Here is a 21,075-nt window from a genome sequence, read left to right as displayed (position 1 = left end):
TCAAGCAATTCTACTGCCTCAGCCTCCTGAGTAGCTGAAATTATAGGCATGTGCCACCACACCCAGCTACTTTTTGTATTTTTAGTAGAGACAGGGTTTCACCATGTTGGCCAGGCTGGTCTTGAACTCCTGACCTCAGGTGATCCCCCAACCTTGGCCTCTCAACTGCTGGGATTACAGGCATGAGCCATTGCACCTGGCCTGCTTTTGGCTTTTTAATAAAAGAATATTTTGCTATACTGGTCAGAACATCACTTACTGTGGGATTTTATATCTCATCTCAGACCAAAAATGGTAAATTCTTTTTTTATGTTCATTTCTTTCTTAAAATTTTTAACTTTTGTGGGTACATAGTAGGTGTATATATTAATGGGGTAAATGAGATACTCTGATACAGGCATGCAGTGTGCAGTGATCACATCAGGGGGAATGGGGTATCTGTCACCTCAAGCATTTGTCCTTTTTTTTTGTTATAGATAATCCAATTATAGTCTTGTAGTTATTTTTAAGTATACAATAAGTTATTGCTGACTAGAGTCACCCTTTTGTGCTATCAAATACTAGATAGCGTTCATTCCATCTACCTAAATGTTTGCATCCATTAGCCATCCCCACATCCCCTTCTCCTTTCCCAGACACTGGTAACTACCAATCTACTGTCTGTCTCCATGAGTTCAGTTGCTTTAATACTTAGCTCTCAGAAATAAGTGAGAACATTCAAAGTCTGTCTTTCTGCACCTGGCTTATTTCACTTAACATGACCTCCAGTTCCATACATGTTGCTGCAAATGACAGGATCTCATTCTTTCTCATAGCTGAGTAGTACTCCATTGTGTATATGTACCACATCTTCTTTTTTTGAGACAGGATCTCAGTCTGTCACCTAGGCTGGGGTACAGTTGCGTGATCAAAATCAATGCAGCCTCAACTTCCTGGGCTCAAGTGATCCTCCCATCCTCCCACCTCAGCCTTTTTTTTTTTTTTTTTTATCCTTAGTTTCGCTACTTTCCCCGGCTTGTTTTTAATGGCGGGAGTTCGGCTCACTGCAACCTCCACCTCCCAGATTTAATTGATTCTCCTGTCTCAGCCTCCTGAGTAGCTGGGATTACAGGCATGTGCCACCATGCCCAGCTAATTTTTTGTATTTTTAGTAAAGATGAGGTTTCTCCATATTGGTCATGCTGATCTCAAACTCCTGAACTCAGATGATATACCTGCCTAGGCCTTCCAAAGTGCTGGGATTACAGGCATGAGCCACCATGCCAGCCTTTTTTTTTTTTTTTTTCCTCCAAGGAGCAGGGTCTTACCCTATTGCGCAGGCTCATTTTAGCCTCAAACTCCTGGCCTCAAGCCATCTTTCAGCTCAACCTCTCCAGGAGCTAGGACTACAGGCATGTGCCTAGCTAATTTTTTTTATTTTTGTAGAGACACTGTATTTCCCAGGCTGGTCTTAAGCTGCTGGGCTGAAGCAATCCTCCTACCTCAGCCTCCCAAACCACGGAGAGCTGCTTACCAGCGTGAGCCACTCCATCCAGCTGGTAAATTTTTGAAGTCAGAAGCAAATCTACTTACCTAGTTTCTAACTAAATTGAATACATTAAGACCTCATACATTCTGATTTTGCTGACTCGGAATTGCGGATCTTTTGGAGAAAGGTCATGATGAAACTTACTTTTGAATATTCATGATAAAAGAGAGTTACTATAAAGTAATATTATAATCTGATAATAGAGCAAACACACCGTATTTGGAAGACATATTACTTTCAAGTTTGCACAATTACTGAGGAAGTCTCATTCACACAAAACAGTTGGTAAGCTGATTGGGCAGGATTCCTCTCTGTTTGCTAAGGACATTAAACACCAGCACCTTATAAGCTAACTGGCTTAAATTTGCTAAAACTCTTAAACACCAAGAGAAGTTCCTGTAACTTTGAAAGCATTTAGTAATTGATTCTTTTCCATTTCCTTTGAGTTGCAGGTATATGCAGAAAGATAAATAACACTTATTCTCTTCAAATACTCTCCACATGGGAATTAGATAAGCAAGGGTGATCTACTTTGAGACTTAATCGAGGCAAGCTAATCTATAGAACCAAAGGAGAAATGTGGAGAGTAGACAAAAGGCTTTGTTCCCACCCAGTTCAGCTGGGCAGATCACAAGTTCAGGAGTTCGAGACCAGCCTGGCCAACACGGTGAAACCCCATCTCTACTAAAAATACAAAAATTAGCTGGGGATGGTGGCACATGCCTGTAATCCCAGCTACTCGGGAGGCTGAGGCAGGAGAATTCCTTGAACCTGGAAAGTGGAGGTTGCAGTGAACTGAGATCACACCACTGCACTCCAGCCTGGGCAACAAGAGCGAAACTCTGTCTCAAAAAAAAAAAAAATTGCACTTCAGGAACCCAGGCCTTTCCCACTAAACACACACACACACACACACACACACACACACACACACACTCTCTCTCTCTCTCTCTCTCTCTCTCTCTCTCTCTCTCTCTCTCAGAAAACAGAAATTGCCTCACTGCCTTTATTCTCAAAACTAGGCATCTTGGTCCTAAGGAGGATCCCAGATAACTTCACAGATTTTTCTACTCACCCAAGTAAAAGACTACTTTTCCCATCTAGAAAGCCTTATTATTTCATTTTGTCTTTAAACCTACCCACATCTTTGGACTCCACAGGGGCAAGCACTACAGCACATGACTCTGACTGGGTGGCAGTAAACAGTTTTTTAAATTTCATTAATTAATAAGTCTCCATATTTAAGCCACAAAACAAAATGAGAAGGGAGGTTTGGGATGGAAAGAGGTGGGCAGTGGTCCACTGAGAGCTCTGGGACCCCATCCCCAGCTCTCTCCAAAACATCAGCTCTGGCCTGATTGACAGAAAATAACTAGCACTACCCTGGAGGCGCTGCGTGCTTGAACCCTCTGCTGAAACCAAGTCGCCTGGTTTTCAGAAGGCAGAATCCCTCCCCTTCCATAAAGCCCAGACTGCAGAAAATGGGCACCAAGAGCACTCGCCTTCGCCAACAGCTGATTTCTATGAGGAAAGGGAGAGCAAATGTGGGAATAGAGGATACATTCTTTTGTTTACCTGTTTTGTTCTTTGCCTTTCTTCCTAGACCCCGGCATGGGGATGCTGTGCTGAGTAATGACCTCGTGCTTACGGAGCTTACTGTCTAGCTGAACGTTGACAAAGATTCTCTGCTGACCAAACTTTAGTCAGACTCTTGAACTTTCTCCTAGGTCCATCTGTGCATTTCCTTGTAAAACCGAGTTTTAGCAAAGAACTCTGCTAAATCAGTTTAGCCAGATCCCCTGCCCTCAGTTGGGGTCCTCATCGTCCATCATCCTCAAGTGCTGTCTGATCATGCTGGTCTGTCTTTAGCAATGGTCCTTTTCGGTTGTTGTCTCCAGAATTTTCCTTACTCCTGATGTTATTACCTCTCAGTAATTTTCCATCCACTGACTCCCATCCTGCTCCTTGATTATAAATTCCCACTTGCCCACGTAGTATTCAGAGTTGAGTCCCATCCCTCCCGCCCACTGCAAAATTCTGTGGCCATAATCCCTATACCTATGGTAACGGTCCCCAGTAAAGTCTCCCTTCCCAGGCTTTAACAGGAATCATTGAACATTTTTTAAACAATATACAAATATTTAGGTTGAGGTTGGGTTTTATCTGGGAAAGTAGTGAAAAGTTAACTATTGAAGTGATTTGCAATGAGTAAATGTCCACAGTGATAGTAAGAGGGGAAGGCAATACAGAGAGGGCCTTCAGTTCACAGTGACAGTAAGAGGGGAAGGCAATAGAGAGAGGGCCTTGAGTTCACTGTGACAGTAAGAGGGGAAGGCAATACAGAGAGGGCCTTGAGTTCACGGTGACAGTAAGAGGGGAAGGTAATACAGAGAGGGCCTTGAGGTCACTGTGACAGTAAGAGGGGAAGGTAATACAGAGAGGGCCTTGAGGTCACTGTGACAGTAAGAGGGGAAGGCAATACAGAGAGGGCCTTGAGTTCACAGTGATAGTAACAGGCAGAAGGTAAAAGAGTACATTCAAATGTTGTTGTAATGAACAAATGTGTTTTTATTAGAGTTTAACACTGGCATTATTTTTGGTGACCAAGTTATGAATTATGAAACTTGGAGGAAATAGAAATTAATAATGTGTTCTTGGCCAGGCATAGTGGCTCACACTTATAATCTCTGTAGTTTTGGAGGCTGAGGTGGGAGGATGGCTTGGGCTCAGGAGTTCAAGCCGTCTCGGCAACATAGCAAGACCCCCATCTCTACAAAAACATACAAAAAATTAGCTGGGTGTGGTGGCACACGCCTGTAGTGTCAGCTACTTGGGAGGCTGAGGCAGGAGGCTGGCCTGAGCCCCAGAGTTCAAGGTCACAGTGAGCTATGATCTTGCTACTGCTCTCCAGCCTAGGTGAGAGAGTGAGACCTTACCTCTTAAAAAAAAAAAAAAAAAGGTGTTCTTAAAAAAAAAATTGTATATTAATAACATTAAAAGACACATTATGAGCATTAGAAACACAGGTATGGCTTTCTTATGGATAGAAGATAAATTCAGAAAATCATATATAAAGTTGGGAATGTTAGGTAGTATTGCTTGCAGAAGATGTATTGGAGGAGCGAAATCTTTCAGGGCCAAGGAGCAGAAATAGAACATGCTAAGTCAGTTAAATGCAAGGAATTAGTAGAATTCAGCAAGAGGCTGGAGAACAGATAAATAATGAGGAAGACTCTGCAAAATATCCACCACTTTGTGAGGACAAGAAAGGGCCTAGAACACAGTTGGGGTCTGTGCAGATGAAGCAGAGGATATAACCGAGGCTGAAGTCCCACTGTATGTGTTTCTCAATTAGGTGGGGTATTGTAGTGAGAAAATTCACGTGCATTTGAAGTAGGTCACTCGGGGTCATTTCCTAGGCTAATTATCTTCCTCTTCTGTGGAAGATCTGGGGCTGATTTGGGGAAGTGTTTGTGCCAAACTTGAAAAATCAGATTACTAGGGTGAAGAACTTACATCATGCACAAAAAGGGTTGTATTTGAGTCCTTGTGCTCATGGAACTTCTTGGGGACCAGTGACATACCTGATGTATTTCCCACTGATACAGTCATGGACAGTGTAAATAATAAATCAAGCCTTTGTGGATTTATACCTTCTTACCATCAGGGAGGAAACCTGAGAAGGGGTGGGAATGTGTTAGCAACCCCTTCCTTTCCTCCCTCTCCCTGGGGTTTTATAAGGTGAGGTCAGGTGACTATAGAGCAGGGCTGTGGGCAGAAATAGATTTGCTGAAAAGAGGAAGGCAGACCTCCCAAGGCATGTTTGGAACATTCAGGTTAAATGCAGTGTAGCATTATTCAGCAATAAAAAGGAATGAAGTATTGATATCCATTACAACATCAATGAACCTTTAAAATATGCTAAGAAATCAGTCACAAAAGACCACATATTGTGTGATTCCATTGGTATAAAATGTCCTGAATAGGCAAATCTATGGAGACATCTCATTCCAACCTATTTTTCCAGCTTCCTCTTTTTCACTGCCTGCCCCATCACCCCATCCAGCATTTGATCTGTCCTCAACACTCTTCCCTGAAAAATCTAGGTGCTCTCAGATCTCTACGCCTTTGCCACCTTTGTTATCTTCCAGTACATGTCTGTTCTTCTAGGCTCAGCTTAACTGGCAACACCAGTCTAAACTGACGCCTGCTGAGAGGAGCTCATCCCCAATATAAAGTGAACGCATTTGGAATAGCATAGAATATCCAGGCTGGGACCAGACCTGGAGGTTATCTAGTCCTAGTTCAGTCCCTTCATATGACAGAGGAGGAAACTGAGGCCCTGAGAGGGTGAATGGCCTGACTACGTCCTGAAGCACGCTAAGGACAATCCCAGGTCCTTCTCATACAGGGCTCTTTGTCTTGCACGTCAACCTTTTTGCAGCTATTTTTGATGGAACAAATATTTATCAAATATTTGCTATGTACCCATGTTTTATTATGTCAGCCCATTCCTTAAAAGCTCTTACATAGGCTGGGCACAGTGGCTCCCACCTGTAATCCCAGGACTTTGGGAGGCTGAGCCAGGTAGATCACTTGAGGCCAGGAGTTCAAGATCAGCCTGGCCAACACGGTGAAACCCCATCTCTACTAAAAAGACAAAATTGGCCAGGTGTGGTGGTGCACACCTATAATCACAGATACTCAGGAGGCTGAGGCAGGAGAATTGCTTGAACTTGGGAGGCAGAGGTTGCAGTGAGCCAAGGTCGCACCACTACACTCCAGCCTAGGCAACAGAGCAAGACCCTGTTTTAAAAAATAAAACAAAAAAAACACAATTCTTACATGGTTCCTCATTATTGTCATACAGTAGGGTACATAAGCCTCTTCGTAGCCCAGCCTGTCCCTACGATTCCAGCTTCACTCCTTGCTACTCCCCTCATATCTGGCCATCCACCATTTTGAACTGGCCAGCATAGTGTAATGTAGTCAACAGGTGCAAAGACTTCAGAGGCAAAGGCCTGGTTGTGAACCAGGTCTCTCCACTTAGCCACATTCATCTTTCAGAGCCCCTGTTTCATCGGCTGTAAAACTGGGATAACAATACTTCTGAGATTGTTGATAGGATGACTTTGGTTATTTAAAAAGCTTCCTGCACCATTACTGGTAATGTTTATCATTTTAAATGATAACAACTATTACTTTCCTCAGAAAGCTTCTCTGCCCTCCCAGCATTATGGAAGGTGCATACCTCCCAACAGTGTGAATTTCTGTTAAATGTTTGTCTCTACCACTGAGCGTAAGGTCTTGGAACACAGGACCATTGTTTCTTCTTCAGCTTGACAACTCCAAAACATTGATGATAACCAGGAAATGCTTGTTGGTTGAAAGGAAAAGGAGGAAGAAGGGAAGCAATAAGCTAGGTGCTGTGAGGGGCATGAACATGACAAAGGCAGAGCCCTGCCCTCCAGATGTCAGACCTCCAGCTGGACAGACAGACAAACTGCAGATTGCTATATTTGATTCCTGTAAGGATAAAGTATGATATATTTATGACAGGGAAAAAGAACTTTTAAAAAAACTTATTTTTTCCTTATTGTGATCTATATCATACCTATAGGAATGCATAAAAGTAGTATGTAGAGTTTGAGGAATAAAATTAACACTTTAAGCACCATGCAAGACGAGAAGTGAGAGAGAATTGCAGAAGCTCCTCCCTCCCCCAGAAGTCTCCTCTGTCACAGCTTCTTTCCTCTCCCCAAGAAGTAACTACTGTCCTGGCTTTCATGATAACCATTTTCTTGCTTCTCTTTATGATTTAATCATCTATGTATGAATCCCTATCCAAAATAGCTTTGTTTTTGAACCTTATTTAATCTGAACCATCCTGTATTCATACTCTTGAGACTGGCCTCTGTCCCTCAAGTTTGTGAAACTGATCCATGTTGTTGAAGATATAGCTGTGGTTCTTTTTCTTTTAATTACTATAGTATTCTATGACTATACCACAAATTTATCCATCTACTGCTAATGGACATACAGGATTTGTCCAGTTTGGGAATGACAAACAGTGCCTCTGTTAACATTGTTGTATCCATTTTCTCCAGTATCTAAACATGCAGCATGCTTTTTGTTGATATTGTTGAGAATTCATTCTACCTCTGGAAGCAGTGAAATCCCTAGGGGTAGAAAAATTCCAACTAGTTTGCACAAAGATGATTTTAGAAAGACAAGAGTCTCAAAGTGTGTTTGAAAGTTGTGTGTTTGAAAACTTTGTGTTTCTCAAAGTGTGCTCCACATAACAAAATCATGTGGAGAATTTGTTGAATATACAGACCCAGCCTAAAACCACCAAACAAGACCCTCCGCAGATACAGCCTGGAAACATTTTAGCAAGCTTACTGCCCACCCCCACATGAGTCATGTAGATCACTAGCCCTCTACCTTATTATTTTTTTCATTTGTTAGCATTTAACCTCCTTCCACGTGGCTTCAAGCCACCAGGACACAACCTCCCTACTTCCCCCCACATATACACCCTTAATCTTCTCCCAGCCCTCCTGCTGAAGAACTTAGCCTTCATAACATCAGGCTACTTTGGGAGTTTCCCTTCTGCAGAGTCTGCAGTAGCCCATAGCACTGCGTCAGTGATGGGAGCAGCTCCAGCATTTTTTTTTGGGGGGGGGGCGGTCAATGTGTGGTTACTCATGTCTCCTGACTAACCAAGGTCCACAATTTGTCAAGGTCGACAGTTGGGCAGAAGCTCTGATTTCTCTTTAAGTGGCAATGCCTCATAACCAACTTTACCAAAGTAACCTGGGTGACACTTGTCGGAGTCGATGCATGCCAGCAGCATTACCCTGGCCTCCAGGTGCTTCCCGTCCTTGGTCAGGCCTTTACTTTCTGTAGATGTTGCAGGTGTGATGAAACAAATCTCCGTGGTCGGTGCAATGTTACGAGAGGGAGGAGCAGTACTTTGATGCCCAGAAAATCAGCTCCCCTTGCTATGTCCCCCTTCTGCTGGTGTACCAAGTCTCCAAGCGGACTCTGCCCTTAGCACACCTACACACTGCGGTCCTAGCCTTTTGCTTTCTTCTCCACACCTCTCCCCCTCATCCCCCAATCTCTGCCCTATTCCCAAATGCTCCAGAACACTCAAAGTCTCAATTTAAGTAACTCCAGTCTTTCCATGACCCCTAGCAATGCTTTACTTAAATAGGAACTGTTTTATATAGACTATCCTTTTTAGAGTTTAGATTCACTGCAAAATTGAGCAAAGATTTCCCATATACTAGTCACACTTCTCTAAAAATCTACTCTACCTACCCATCCCTCCCTGCCCGCTAATGCATCAACCACTGATCTTTTTAAAACTGTCTCCAGTTTTGACTTTTCTAGAATGTCATATAATTGTAACCATACAATATGTACCCTCTTCAGAGGAGCTTGTATCACTTAGTAATATATATTTAAGTTTAGCACTGAATAATACTCCCCAGTCTATCTGGATATGCCAGTTTATCCAACCATTAAAATAATGAAGAGCATACTGGGTGCTTCCAGGTTTTGTCAGTTATGCATAAAGTTGCTGTCAACATCTGTACGCAGGTCTTTGGGTAGATGTTCAGTTTTCACCTCATCTGGGCAAACACCAAGAAGTGCAATAAAAAGTCTGGTAAGAGTATGTTTAGCTTAAGAAACTGCAGTGTCTTCTGAAGTGGGTGTACCATTTTGCGTTCCCACAATGAATGAGAGTCCCTATTGCTCCATGTCCTCGCCAGCATTCGGCCATGTCAGTGCTTTGGATTTTGGCTATTCTAATAGATGTGTAGTGGTACTTCATTGCTGTTTTAATTGAGACACCTTGTTTTAAAACCACTACTCTTCACTTTTTCTTGTTTTTTGGAGGTCTTGTGTTTTAAAATTTTGAGAGCAAATTGTAAGCAAGTTATCTTTCATTATTAAGCATGATTTTATTTACACATATTTCAGACTAACTCTTTTTTCCTTTTAAATATAGATAAATGCAGAGGGAACGCCAGAGGATGTTTTTCTTCAACTCTGCGCAGCTATTGACTCTATTTTCTGAAGGCGAAAATGCACGTTTGTTAGAGTGGAAACAAACAGATAAAAATATTAAAAAGGTCATTCCTTTCAATGTTTCAAGTTAAACCTTTTGTGTTCCCCCTCCCAAATCCTGACAGCACTGTTTACTTCCCAGCTAGACCTGTGTGAGGTGTCTGGAAATCATGCATGGTATATTTGGGATTATCAAGCTCTTCTCCATACTTCAGACAGCTGTCTGTGCTCACAGCACGCACCCTTTGTATCATGCAGGCCGCACTCAGAGCTAGTCAGTACATGAACAGTGGTGCCGTGCCAGTTGGTGTCCATTGTGATCGCAGGCCTTTCTAGAGCCTGATCATCTGGTTCTCATTAAGCACCCCTCACTCCCAATCAATCACACCTTCCTCTCCCCAGAATTTATATACTGTTCCCCGATGAAGGCCCCTGGCACAGGGGATAGGCCTGGGCATTTTCTTTGGTGTCTGTTTCCTCAACTCTCATCCACTAGTGGCTCAGAGCCATAAGGTAGGTTGATTACACAATGCTTTGTACATGATATAGAGGCATCAAGCAAGTAAAATTTGATAGAAGTTTTAAAATATGAAATTGCATAGCTTTTCCAAGACAGCAAAACCCAGGTTAGTCATCATCAGTAACATTCTCTATTATTATTTTTAAGAAACTTGGAATACTGTCATTATGGCTAAGAGAACAAATCTGTTAAGTTGGGGAACCTAGTCTCTTCTCTACATGGTGACGCATTTCATAATTGCTGAAAAGCAATTATAAATTAATTATCAATGACCAAAAGAAATTTAAAGCTTCAAGTGATTTGCTATTTCATTCACTGGATACACATCAAATTATAATTTTGATTTTAAATGGTCACCCATTTATTTGTTGCCAAGCAAGTAAAACATACCATAACAAAACTGATGTGGGTGGGAGGGGCATGTCAGTAAGTGGTGTGTTCAATGTTGTTGTGTTTGTTTCATATGGGCCCTTTCCAGGAGCTTGCAAACTTTGTCATACCCATTTGCAAAACTGTGTTTCCTTGCATTACCAGTGAAGTCTGGGTCCTCTTTTGTGCTATCAGTTGTCAAATCAGAGCTTCTTATATATTCTACTGGAATAACTGCATCTTCCACTCAGTCACTACAAAAACATAATAGTTTGGGTTTGCATGATTTTTTTCTTCTTCAGTGGTTGTGTAGATAAGGATCCATTTCTGGGTAGAACTGTATTTTTTAAGTCATTTTTTCTTGACATGGATATGTACAAATAAAATAAATGAAGACAGGATAACTCTTTTTCTATTTATTTGTAACTTCACATCATTCTGGAAAGCATTTGAAGACTTGTTCCAAACAGAATTAGAAGCAAACACAGAAATAGTCAAGATTTACGATATACTTCTTATATGGTTTTAATTTTAGCTATAAATCAGTTCTGAGTTATTACAGAGAGAACTCAATGTATTCATGATACATGGTAATTAATTTTCATATTTCCTTTTTTCTCTAGCACTCATTCTGAAACAGAAATGTCAGTGTTTGCTAAAGAAGAAATTAAATTTCTTTGGTTACAATTATGCCTCTATTAACAAAAAAGGGCATGTTCCCACAACTCAAACAGTTGTCAAATACTTTATTACTACTCCAAGTTGTCACACTCTCTGTCGGGGAGCACAAGTACTTGTGCAAACTGGGAAAAACAAAAGGTTACAGGATGAAAATCATCAGTTGTGCCAGAAAACATAAAATGACTCCTGTAGGGATTGACATTCTTGAAATACATACCACATACTGGCAAACAGTCCATGCCCAGCACAGCTCTGACAGCACAGGTAAGGAAAATGAGACAGCAGAGGGGCAGAAAGGCCCAGCCATGGTTTTTATGGCTGTAGCTAACAGCTATCTTGAAATGGCTTTGCCCCTGAAGAGTATCTAGAAGTACAAATCAACTCTTCTCTAGAACACGTTACTGATTCGAATGACCTGAAATGATCTCGCTACTTTAAAGTCATAAGACTTTAATACTGGAAAACACCTGAGAGGTCTCTGTCTAGCAAAAGACTTGTGTGTGTGTAGAACACATCAGAACATTATAAACTCCTTTACAGTGATCTGTCTTCAAGGCCATATCTGAGCTGCCATGTGCCCTCTCTGACACCATCAGCTACTACTCTCCTCTTGCTCATTTGGCTTAAGCTACACTGGCCAACTTAATGTTGCCCCAACAAGCCAAGCTCTTTAGTGGCTCAGGGCCCGTGCATTATTCATGCAGCAATTTCCCTCGCTCCATTCTGGTTTCTATTTATTGGAACTTATCCTGGCCAACAGAGGATTTCTTTGCTTATTCCATCTAAAATGGCAGACTATTCCCCATTCTCCCATTATTATTTTTCTCTGAGCATGATATATCTTCAAAGCATTTATCCCTGCCTCAAATTAAGTAATAGTTTTTATTTACTTACTTATTACTGGTCTTCTGCATTAGATTACAGTCTCTATAAGGACACGGCTTGGTAGCTCCAGTCCCACACACAGTAATTAATATTGAGAGCTAACATATTTACCATACTCTCTGCACGTCCAGTTTTCTCATGTATACAATGGAGAACATAATAGTAATGAACCTCAGAGAAGAACTGTGAGGATTAAACGAAAGTTAGTAAGACACACAGATCGTTTACTAGCTCCTAATGTGCAATGAAAGGTAGCTCTTTGTCAACACTTGAGTGTTTCACTTCCACAACTGGGACTAAAACCCAGACTTTCCACTCCAGTGTCCTTTCCATTACATGATCATTTTTTTTGAGACAGTGTTCTCCCCTAGGCTACTATGCAGTGGCGCAATCTACTATAGCCTCAACTTTCCAAGTTCAGGTAATCCCCCTCCACCGTCAGCCTCCCAAGTAGCTCAGACTACAGGCACGTGCCACCATGCCCAGCTAATTTTTTTTGGTATTTTTAGTAAACACAGGGTTTTGCAATGTTGCCCAGGCTGCTCTCGAACTCTTAGACTCAAGCAATCCACCAGCCTTGGCCTCCCAAAGTGCTGGGATAACAGGTGTGTCACCGTGCCCAGCTCTGTTATATCACTCTTGAAAACATGGTAGAGAATCAAGATACACAGTCTAACTAGGGGCCCACAAAGAACCAAAACCACCTCCGCCAACCAGGGTTGAGCCACAGCCTTCAGGCAAGATAGAATCCAATTCCCCTGTCCTCTCACAGCACTGTCAAGATGACCTTCTGAGGCAAGCCCTCTAAGGATCTCACAGACACACTCAGTCATAGGTAGTATCTCTTAAGTTCCTGGAGGAAAAAATGTAAACTCGCCAAAATGTTGGTCATACAACCAACACATATTTATTGAGAATCTATTAAATGCCAGGCCCTAGAGATACAGACAGACATGGATGGTCTCTGTTCTCATGGAGCTAAATGTATCATAACTCTGAAAAATCTAGTTAGCTTGGCTACATGAACTGTAAGAAAAAAAAGTTATATATTTTTTCTGGGATCATATAAACAGAAGCACATTTTTCATCAAGAAATAAAAACAAACAGTTTACAGCCTAAACAATGCCTTCATAGGCTTATAGAAAAACCTACTGAAATCTGAAGACTTCCAATCCCATCCAGTGTATCTATAGATGAATAACAGGCTTCAAACTTCATTATCCACAGTAAGAAACAGTTTTATATAGCACACAATACTTATATTTATGATTGAAAAAGACATTTCACAAAACAATATTTATCTTTATTACATGTGATGTACCATTTTCTCGATCTCTTTTTTTTTTAAATGTTCCTCATACCTCAGTAAATTGTTGTGTTCTGTGATTTAATTTAAACAAAAAGGGGAAGGGGGGAAAATAGACAAGGCATACTATTAAGTTAAGTGAAAAGCACCCAACATGCATAGAATAAAATCCTACCTGAGGCAGGAAACACAAGCCTTTGTCCCAGCTTTGCCTGAGACTTCGCAAGCCTGGACATATGGTGAGGTTTGTACTCTTAGGAAGCACACCCCGTCAGGAAAACAGAATGTAAGGCAACATCTGCACACCTCCACTCCTAACACCTAGTGTTGCCTGACACAAGGGGAAATTTCCTGCTCAGGAAACAGGGTAGTAAGGCAGACGCTGACTCTGAAGTAATCTGTCTAAGTTAAAGTCCAAGCATCACTGCTTTACTAGGTATATGACCTTGGGCAGGTTAGTTAACTTCTCTCTGGCTAGATTTCCTCATATGATAACAGGATAATAAATGAACCTGCCTCATAGGGTTGTTGAGAATTAAATTAGTTGTTATTTGCTTGCTTGGCACATAGTAAACACTGTAGCAGTGTTTTCTATTATTATTATGCATCACACAAAAGGAAGCTTCCTCTGCCTAAACCTTACAGCAATGGTTTTAGACATCATTAAATGTTTCTTCAGTTGTGCAAATAACTTGAGCACAATATATCAGGAAATAGATCTTATCTACTGAATACCACTGAATAAGCAATGCTTTAGCAAACAGGTCTTTTACAGTCCGTTTTAGCTTACAGTCAATAATTCTGTGTAGGCAGATGGGCGCCTACTGGCAAATGACAGCTCTGCCCATTATTCTTGCAATTCTCAAAACAACAACAAAACACTACCTGCTATTATCTGAACTTCAGGGCCTTTTAAAGCCATGGGGGCTATTTTCCTGGAGCTGAAAAATGCAAAGCAAACACATCATCTGCTTAAGCAGAAAATCCTCTTTATTACTCAAAAATCTCAAAAAATGTTTGCCCTTGAAAATGCATTCAAGTGGCTTGTCTATTCCATTTATACAACAATTGTATCACTCATAGCCCTCTTCCAAAGCAAACATCATACTTCATGGAATTTTTGAATGGATCTGAATGGCTTTCCAAAACTAATTGGTATTATTTCTACACAAACATAGAAGTTACCATCAAGTGTTAACTATCTTACCTAATTAACAAGTTGAAGGCAGATCTTCTGGCACATTCACAAAACATTTAATATAAAAATGCCCAGAATGCTAATAATTCCCCTCTTCACCCCACTAATAATTCCAGGGTGAGAAGTTAAGCCCAAGTCCATTTACTTTTCCTTCTGTTGTGATATATTATATCTATATCATCAGTGATCCTTAATATATTACTTTAAAATTTTCATATTTCTATATTTAAAATTCTATTACTTTTCTCAATTTAAAAAAATTCAGGGTATGATTTTAGTACCCTGATATGTACTGAAGAGAACTAACAGATAATGTTCTCTTGATTTAAAATAGGAAAAAACAGGTGATTCTAAAAATTGGGTCAAATATAACACTTAATCAATCTTAGAATATTTATACTATCTTTTCCTATAGTTAATAGTAATTTCCAGGAAACAAGGTGATTTTTCAAAAGCCATCTGTTTGAATACATTGGGGAGGGGGGTGATTATTTTCATGAGACACGACTAGAAAAAAAAATTTCAACTTAATTTTCACACCTGAGCATTAATAATTGCTTTTTTCTTTAACCATAGTCTGTGTTTTCTTTTTGTAAGCTCATTTAATTTAGTGTTTCAGCACACGCTGAGTAAAAAACATTACCATATTTTACAGGGTTGCTTAAGATCACCCTCTTATCCATAATATATTCCTTATTCTTCATAAGCAACAGAAAGAAAACTCTTAAATACGTGAGGCAAACCATTGAAAAAAAATACCAATTTCTGGTTTTAACACTGGTTAAAAAAAACTCCAAAATCTAACCAAAAGGAAGTCACAACAAGCGTTCTATAATATAAACAGACAGTATCCACATAGTTTATTTCTCACAGTTCTCCTGACAAATGAACATCATTCAAGAACATACTGTATACACAGATAAGAAGAAACATACAAAATGTTTTAAATGATGCACAACAAAATCCAGCAGTATAAAAGAATGCATGTGAACTCTTGCTCACTGCGCAGACTAAATTTAATCACTTGTTTAAATAGTAATAAAAATACAATCTTTTATGGATCTTGTGCAGACTACAAAAGAGGGAAATTTTTACCATATATATGATTTTTATATTAGGCAGTTTTCTTTGATGAGTTGTACTGACAACTCCAAATACAGAGGCAGAAGGCTGTGTATTTTAAAGGAATTAATGTTGTGAATTAGAGACTTTACACAGTTATTACCACTGGCACTTTTCACCATAGTTTGTACACATCACATGATCATCTTATATAACATTACATTTAAAAAATATATCTGAGTGACAATTTTATAACATTCACACACCATGAGCTGGTTAAGGAAGCAATGCCACAGTTGCCTCCTGTAGTGCTTCACTGTTGGTAATTAAGACAATTCATTGTGGTTAAAAGAAATTAGATATCAATATGATTAAGCAGCTCCAATTTACTAAAGGCCATCAATGACCACCACTGGGACAGTGAGTTCTTTTAAAGTGTATATCCTAGAAGCAAACACCATCATTGGTTAAAACTTTGTCTAAAGAAGTCAGTTTCTGTGCTGAAAACTATTTTCACAAAACTGAAAGCTACTAAACTGTTTTAATATAAATACTTTGTCTTCTCATTATCATATCTATGACCAAGTTCTTTGAAACCTTTGGAATTTACTCTCTCTTTAATGTGTGCTCTTGTTCCATCTCACCCATGTAAGGTCACCACCTAAAAGGCGGTGGTGAAAAATTCACCAGGGAAACCCTTTGCTCACCAGGAATGTTCAGCTGCTGAACAGTGATCTAGAGCCACAACAGTGCAGAGCTGTACTTGACGAGAACACTCAGGAAGCTCTCATGCTGTGAGTGTCATTTCTGGGAAAGCAGAGAATCTTTCCAAACTGTGCACATAATTAACAATGATACCATTGCTATGTGTTGAAGAGGACTACTAAATGATGTTCTCTTCCATGTCATCTGTTTGCTGGAAAGTAGTTTGGGTCAAGGTAATTATAACTGGTGCCCTGGGACACACAGTAGTCTCTGTCTAAGAATGTCTCTGACCTATAAATAGGTTCTAATTGGTGATCTTCCTTGTGAATATCTGTTTCATGTAGGCTACAAAGAAAAAAAGACACATATAATTACATGGTATTGGATGCATTTTAGTTTGTATCTTACAAAGCTTCCTCACAGCTCTCCCTGTTTAAATCCATTAATCTATCAAAATCTCTAATGGAAAGTTACTTGCTATGTGGTATGATTACAGAAAAAAACTGCCTAGAACAACAAAGTTTAATTCACTAAGTGTGGTTATTAATATTTTCTATGTTTGAAATCAAATTCACTAATGGCTGAGAAGCCCTTTTCTTGTCTAAGCTGAAGACCGACAATGAAGAAAACACTTACCAGTCTGAACAAGAATCACAGAAATCCAAAGACATTTCTGGAGGACAATCCTGGCAATGCCACCGAACACCCTGGATGGGTTCTATGCCACAGTTATCACACTGTAAGATTCAGAGAGAAAAGATTTTCACTTACACTGTTCCACGACCATTTTTATTTTCCGCAAGGAAACACATGATGTGCACATAGACATCTCTCTCTCCATGCACAGGACAGTAATACGGCACACAAATGGTTACATGTTAGAGACAATTTCTGGCAAACTACATAAAATTCCATCCACTCAATATCAAGATACAGGTGAGTGAGAGAAACATTAGAAGGGATAATCTTCAGCTTAAATTTATTAAAAAATGTGTAAAAGTAAATCATCTCCAACTTGGGTGTTTTGTTATTTGTAACCATCTACTTGAAAGGAACCTCAAACCATTGTATGATGGCTACGGTAGAGAAACACTGAATTAATAGCATAGTTAAAACTATGTAAATATGATCCATAATTGTTTCAACAGGTTCTCTGGGCTAATATTAACCCAGGAAACCATAAAATTCTATCCCAACTTTTATCTTACTGAATTGCTCCCTAAACAAATGCCTCGTGTCAAAAAGGCAGACCTAGCTCTTTCTCAGCATGGTGGCATCAGGATAGTCCTCAGTGTGTTCTGTGCACTTTCAGAAATCAAAGGATATATAATTTCTAGTTTCTTTGATCATCTGACCAACTAGAGTGGCTGACAGACTGGCAAACAAGCCATGGCTGGGTGTTGCAGCAAAATTATGAGAAGTGAAGCAAGTTTCTCTTTGAAAGGCCAGAGCTGCCAGTTAGGAATATTTCTAATAGAGAAGCAGTGTCACTGAAAGATCAAGAGGGAAAATCATTTAATATAGTATGGCTACTGGCTACTCGAGAGGATCAAAGGTATAATTTTGTTTTCAATTTGATTTAAGAGTCCTAACACACATCAATACTTTCATGTGTACCCACCAACACCACCAAGTTCATGGCCTCATTATTACTTCCTCCAGTCTAACCAAGTCAATTCTAATGCCTAAAGGTTCCTCAAACTTGTCAATCTTTATTTCTATGGCCACCAGTCAAGTTCAGGACACCCTCATCTTTTATCTAGATTATCAAAAGAATCTCTAACGAGTGTCCTTGACTCTAGTCTTTCCTTCATCTAATTAAGTCTCCACACTATGGCCAAAATGAAAAGGGGAAGAACTGTTCAGTTCCAAACCCACTGCTTTCCTGAAGATCATCACCCCTAATAGTTTAAGTAACTAGAATGATCTTTCCAAAATGTAAATTTCATGTTACTTTCTGCTTAAAATCATGCAATGGTTCCCCAGCCTCTCAGGATAGTATGAGCTCCTGCGCAAAAATTCCCAAGGCAGCGCAAGCTGCCCCCAATCTCTAGTATGTACTCTAGTCACACTCAACGATTTGCTTAACTTCTCTAAATTCCTTATGAGAATGAAAACAGCGTAAGGGCAGAAACTGAGTTTGTTTTGTTTACTGCTGAATGTCTAGCACTAGCAAAGTGCCCGAAACATAATGTGTGTTACAAAATTCTGTGGAATAAGTGTATGTATTTCTATTAGCCTCTCAATCAGAAAGGGAAAAAACCCATTTCTGATCCATGAAGAACAGCAACAAAAAGAGAAACAGCTAAACAAAAGTCTCTCACATTTTACCTTAATTCATAGCTACCTATATGTTTATCTTCACTCTACTAAGTGATAAACTCTTCACATCAGGAACGATGGCACCACTACTTCACATAAATGAATGGGATAAAAGATAAACTTTTCCCTACATGCTTAGCAATTCTGGAGTTTAACACTCCAAAAACCACTTTAAAGTATTTCTTATCGCCCTTTTAAAATTAAATGAATACTCCAGCCTGGCCAACATGGTGAAACCCCATCTCTACTAAAAATACAAAAATTAGCTGGGCATGGTGGCGTGTACCTGTTCCCAGCTACTTGGGTGGCTAAGGCACAAGAATCACTTGATCCTGGGAGGAAGAGGTTGCAGTGAGCTGAGATCATGCCACTGCACTCCAGCCTGGGCAACAGAACAAGACTGTCCCAAGAAAAGTAATTAAATTAAATTAAATGAATACTAAGATTACGTAGAACTTACCTTAAAGCCCACATGTTGCACAAATCCACTTTCAGCTTGCATTTGCTGAAGTTTCTGCTTCTTTAACTTCTTAAACTGTAATAGTTCTTTATATTCAGGTAAATTCCTATACATGATAGGAATACTTTCATCATCCTATCAAAAAAAATGTTAGTTTGATAATTAAAATGAATTAAGTGTAAGAAATACTGATATAGAATATTTTTCTAGTGATAGTTTAATTTTTAAAGTATCTTTTAGTACTCAGAAAATTCGTGCTGCTATTAGCAGTATTTTCCGCGAATGCTTTTGGAGGGCTTTTTTTTTTTTAAACACAACAGTAATTCTGAATTGTAGCAGACTGCTTCAATGCAGGGACAAGGGGAAGACAGCCACGATTCCCACCTCTGTCATACACTATTGGAGAGCCAATCCCATCTTTACATTTTCATGGTTACTTGAGTGACTTGTAATCTACCTCTCCCTCATCTAAGGAAGTTTCTCTTTTCCAATCTAACGGATTTTTACATGTGCTTCTGTAAACATGACACTTTCTTAATAACAAGCAAACCAATCTCTACTCTTGTTTTTTGCTCTGCACTCCCAATGATCAAAGTAGTACATTTCTCTCTTACTCAACAGCATGAACTGAGTTACAAAGATGGCTATTTAGAATGGAGTATAAAAAAAAAAAAAAAAAAAAAAACAGTAAAAACTACATAAATGTATTAAGTAGACTAGGTGCAGTGGCTCATGCCTGTAATCCCAACACTTTGAGAGGCCGAGGCAGGTGGATCACTTGAGGTCAGGCGTTTGAGACCTGCCTAGCCAACATGGCAAAAGTCCGTCTCTACTGAAAATACAAAAATTAGCTGGGCATGATGGCACACACCTGTAATCCCAGCTACTTGAGAAGCTGAGGCAGGAGAATCACTTGAACCTGGGAGGCGGAGGTTGCAGTAAGCCAAGATTGCACCACTGCACTCCAGCCTGGGCAACAGAGCAAGACTTCGTCTCAAAATTAAAAAAATAAAATAAATGTATTAAGTTGAAGTATCCCTTAATGAACTGGATTTCAAGGTATAAAGTCCATTTATGTTCCGAACTTTTAGATACATATGTTCAGAACCATCCCCCACCTCCCAATCGACAAGTAGTTTTCTACTCAAAGTGTCAACATGCAAAATTTGAATATTTAAAATTGCTGACAACACTGTGGTTCTAGGCAACTTCTAGATCATCACTGATGCCCAATTCCCTATTTCTGGCCTCTAAACTTAGACCGATTCTACTGAAATGACCTTCATCTTCAGTCCTTCTCAGTCTCCCATCCAACAGCCATACCTTGGACCTTGCCTTCAACTATAAGTGTTTTATATCCAAAATATTAAGCTTAGATTTCCTACCTCCACTGTTATTTCAACTTCTTTCATATTCTCATCCCAAATAATCAGCTTATTTTTTAACCTCATTGAAACTTCTAATCACTATTCTACTACCTATTCTCCCAATTCATTTGTGCTCTGCCACCCAGGATCCATTACTTTCCTTTGCTACCTAATGACTGATCCCATGCTCACTAATTTCCTAAAAGGATCCCCAGTTCTTTGACCCATGTTCTGTAAATTCCCAATCCTGGACCACACAAGCCCTGCCCCCTCCCATTCCTCTGCTACAATAGGTATTATTAAGTGCTATGTTTATTTTACATTAAGAAAACAAAAGCTTACAGAAAGCAGCCCAAGTTAGAAATCTAAGTGTTATCCTCAGTTTTTCACTCTGTCTTATACCGAATATAACAAATCCTGTTGTTTCTTAATACTTTCTATAATCTCTCTCAAATTGGTCCTCTAGTATCCACCCCCTCCTTTGCCCCTACCATTACTTAAAAGCTCCCAGTGGTTTCCTGACTATCTATAACATCAAGTCCAAAGTCTTCAGCTGAATAAAAGATTCTTTACAATTTCACACTTCATCTAT

The 21,075-nt window shown here is 39.8% G+C and overlaps 2 protein-coding genes across 10 annotated transcripts in view; one reads left to right on the top strand and one right to left on the bottom strand.

Annotated features, from left to right (window-relative positions):
• AK5 (adenylate kinase 5) overlaps positions 1 to 10,900 on the top strand; it is a 295,232-nt gene extending 284,332 nt beyond the window's left edge. For both annotated transcript variants that reach the window (XM_017531373.2, XM_037739572.1), the window contains exon 14: positions 9,549 to 10,900. In XM_017531373.2, coding sequence (XP_017386862.1) covers positions 9,549 to 9,617 — 69 coding nt within the window. In that variant the 3' untranslated portion in view covers positions 9,618 to 10,900. The remainder of the gene's footprint in view (positions 1 to 9,548) is intronic.
• ZZZ3 (zinc finger ZZ-type containing 3) overlaps positions 10,898 to 21,075 on the bottom strand; it is a 137,229-nt gene continuing 127,051 nt past the window's right edge. For all 8 annotated transcript variants that reach the window (XM_017531255.2, XM_017531294.2, XM_017531316.2 and 5 more), the window contains 3 exons: positions 19,117 to 19,251; positions 16,971 to 17,071; positions 10,898 to 16,679 (listed from right to left, as the gene is read on the bottom strand). In XM_017531255.2, coding sequence (XP_017386744.1) covers positions 16,535 to 16,679; positions 16,971 to 17,071; positions 19,117 to 19,251 — 381 coding nt within the window. In that variant the 3' untranslated portion in view covers positions 10,898 to 16,534. The remainder of the gene's footprint in view (positions 16,680 to 16,970; positions 17,072 to 19,116; positions 19,252 to 21,075) is intronic.

The sequence above is a fragment of the Cebus imitator genome, unplaced genomic scaffold, assembly GCF_001604975.1.
Source record: "Cebus imitator isolate Cc_AM_T3 unplaced genomic scaffold, Cebus_imitator-1.0 Scaffold3, whole genome shotgun sequence".
Classification (NCBI taxonomy): Eukaryota; Metazoa; Chordata; class Mammalia; order Primates; family Cebidae; genus Cebus; species Cebus imitator.
The sequence above is the reverse complement of the archived record's forward strand: the minus strand, read 5'-3'. Positions and strand labels throughout refer to the sequence as shown.